The sequence below is a fragment of the Echinococcus granulosus genome (genome assembly GCF_000524195.1).
Source record: "Echinococcus granulosus chromosome Unknown EG_S00047, whole genome shotgun sequence".
Classification (NCBI taxonomy): Eukaryota; Metazoa; Platyhelminthes; class Cestoda; order Cyclophyllidea; family Taeniidae; genus Echinococcus; species Echinococcus granulosus.
The window spans coordinates 12,066-13,340 of NW_020170427.1; the positions used below are offsets into that span (position 1 = coordinate 12,066).

The 1,275-nt window shown below is 47.6% G+C and overlaps 1 protein-coding gene across 1 annotated transcript in view; it reads left to right on the plus strand. All coding sequences in view use genetic code 11, as the record gives it.

The window, feature by feature from the left end:
• EGR_05848 (Putative complexin-1) overlaps positions 1-1,275 on the plus strand; it is a gene marked incomplete at both ends in the record, with an annotated part of 5,815 nt that extends 4,540 nt beyond the window's left edge. The window contains one exon of the mRNA XM_024495097.1: positions 1,178-1,275. Coding sequence (XP_024350443.1) covers positions 1,178-1,275 — 98 coding nt within the window. The remainder of the gene's footprint in view (positions 1-1,177) is intronic.

Below are 1,275 nucleotides of genomic sequence, written 5' to 3' on the forward strand. Positions count from 1 at the left end.
CTGCTGGCTGGCTGGCTGGCTGGCTGGCTGGCTGGCTGGCTGGCTGGCTGGCTGGCTGGCTGGCTGGCTGGCTGGCTGGCTGGCTGGCTGGCTGGCTACGGTGGACACGTAACCTATTTAGCTTAGATGCAAACAAATGAGTATTGCATGAGTGAGCAAGTTTTACGCATCAAGTGCTTTGGCAATTTATCCAGAATTGTTTATGATCCATAACGATTCTGCCGGATAAACAGTTGTGCCGTCCTAGAGTTGTCACTCGTATCGCACTCTCATGCTCTACTTCAGTTACCAGTTGAGTAGTACACGGCTGTTCTGCTTCCTCAAGTAGGCGTTTGACCTGAGAGGCAAAGTTGTGGGTCATTTGAGGTCACAAATTATGCTCACCCGTTTGAGGTAATCGAAATGAGTGTGCTTAGTTGGAAAGAGAACACCTTGGATGTAGAGAAATTCGAATTATCGAGTTTGCTGAACCACCTTCTTTGTGTTTTGACCACCGTGATGAAGCGAGGCATCGTAGATTCGTGGCTCTAGGTGCAGGTGATTGGATGAGGTATCACAGGCTTAAGAGCAACATTGTTGAGCCATTTGGTTGATGGAGTGTGGCTGCCTCGCACTTCCCTCCCAGCTACGCATGAGTGTTGAGTGGATTACGATTTACTGCCAGATGGGGTTCTTGCTCAGTGAGCTTCTGCAACTTTCTTAGCAAATGTGCTGCTCGGAATTTGTCGAAGTAAATTTAAAACATCTATTGCACTCCTTATCGACAGGCGTGACAACAAAGCCCAAAATATTCTCTTTATCCATTGCATTTAGTAGGTTGCAGTTGTCATTGTGAGGAGCTGAATAAGTGCCACGTTTTATTATCGGGTTCATGAATTATTGAAGTGGAGGAGGCTGTATATGGACCTTGGCAATATACATAGGGAGATGAAGTGGGCACGAAGTTTGCCTTCAGTAGTGTAGAACACGAAGGTGATGCTGTTTATTGCCTTGTTGGAGGGGGCATTAACCAGTCCATGCAGGATTCTCGAGAGATCTCTGCACTTGGGGGCCAATGGCATAAGAGTTGATTATTTCATGCCAACACAAGGGCAGGTGGTGTAGGTTTGAATGCAGCATTGGCTATTTGTGGAAGTGCCAGGCAAAAAGTGACCTCAAGTCTCACCTTTCCTTGCAGGTATGCTGCCGGAGAACATGCGTGGAATTGCCTCGAAAGTGACTGAAGCGCCTGGCAAGTTGATATCCGAGGCCACGGAGAAATGCACACTTTCATAG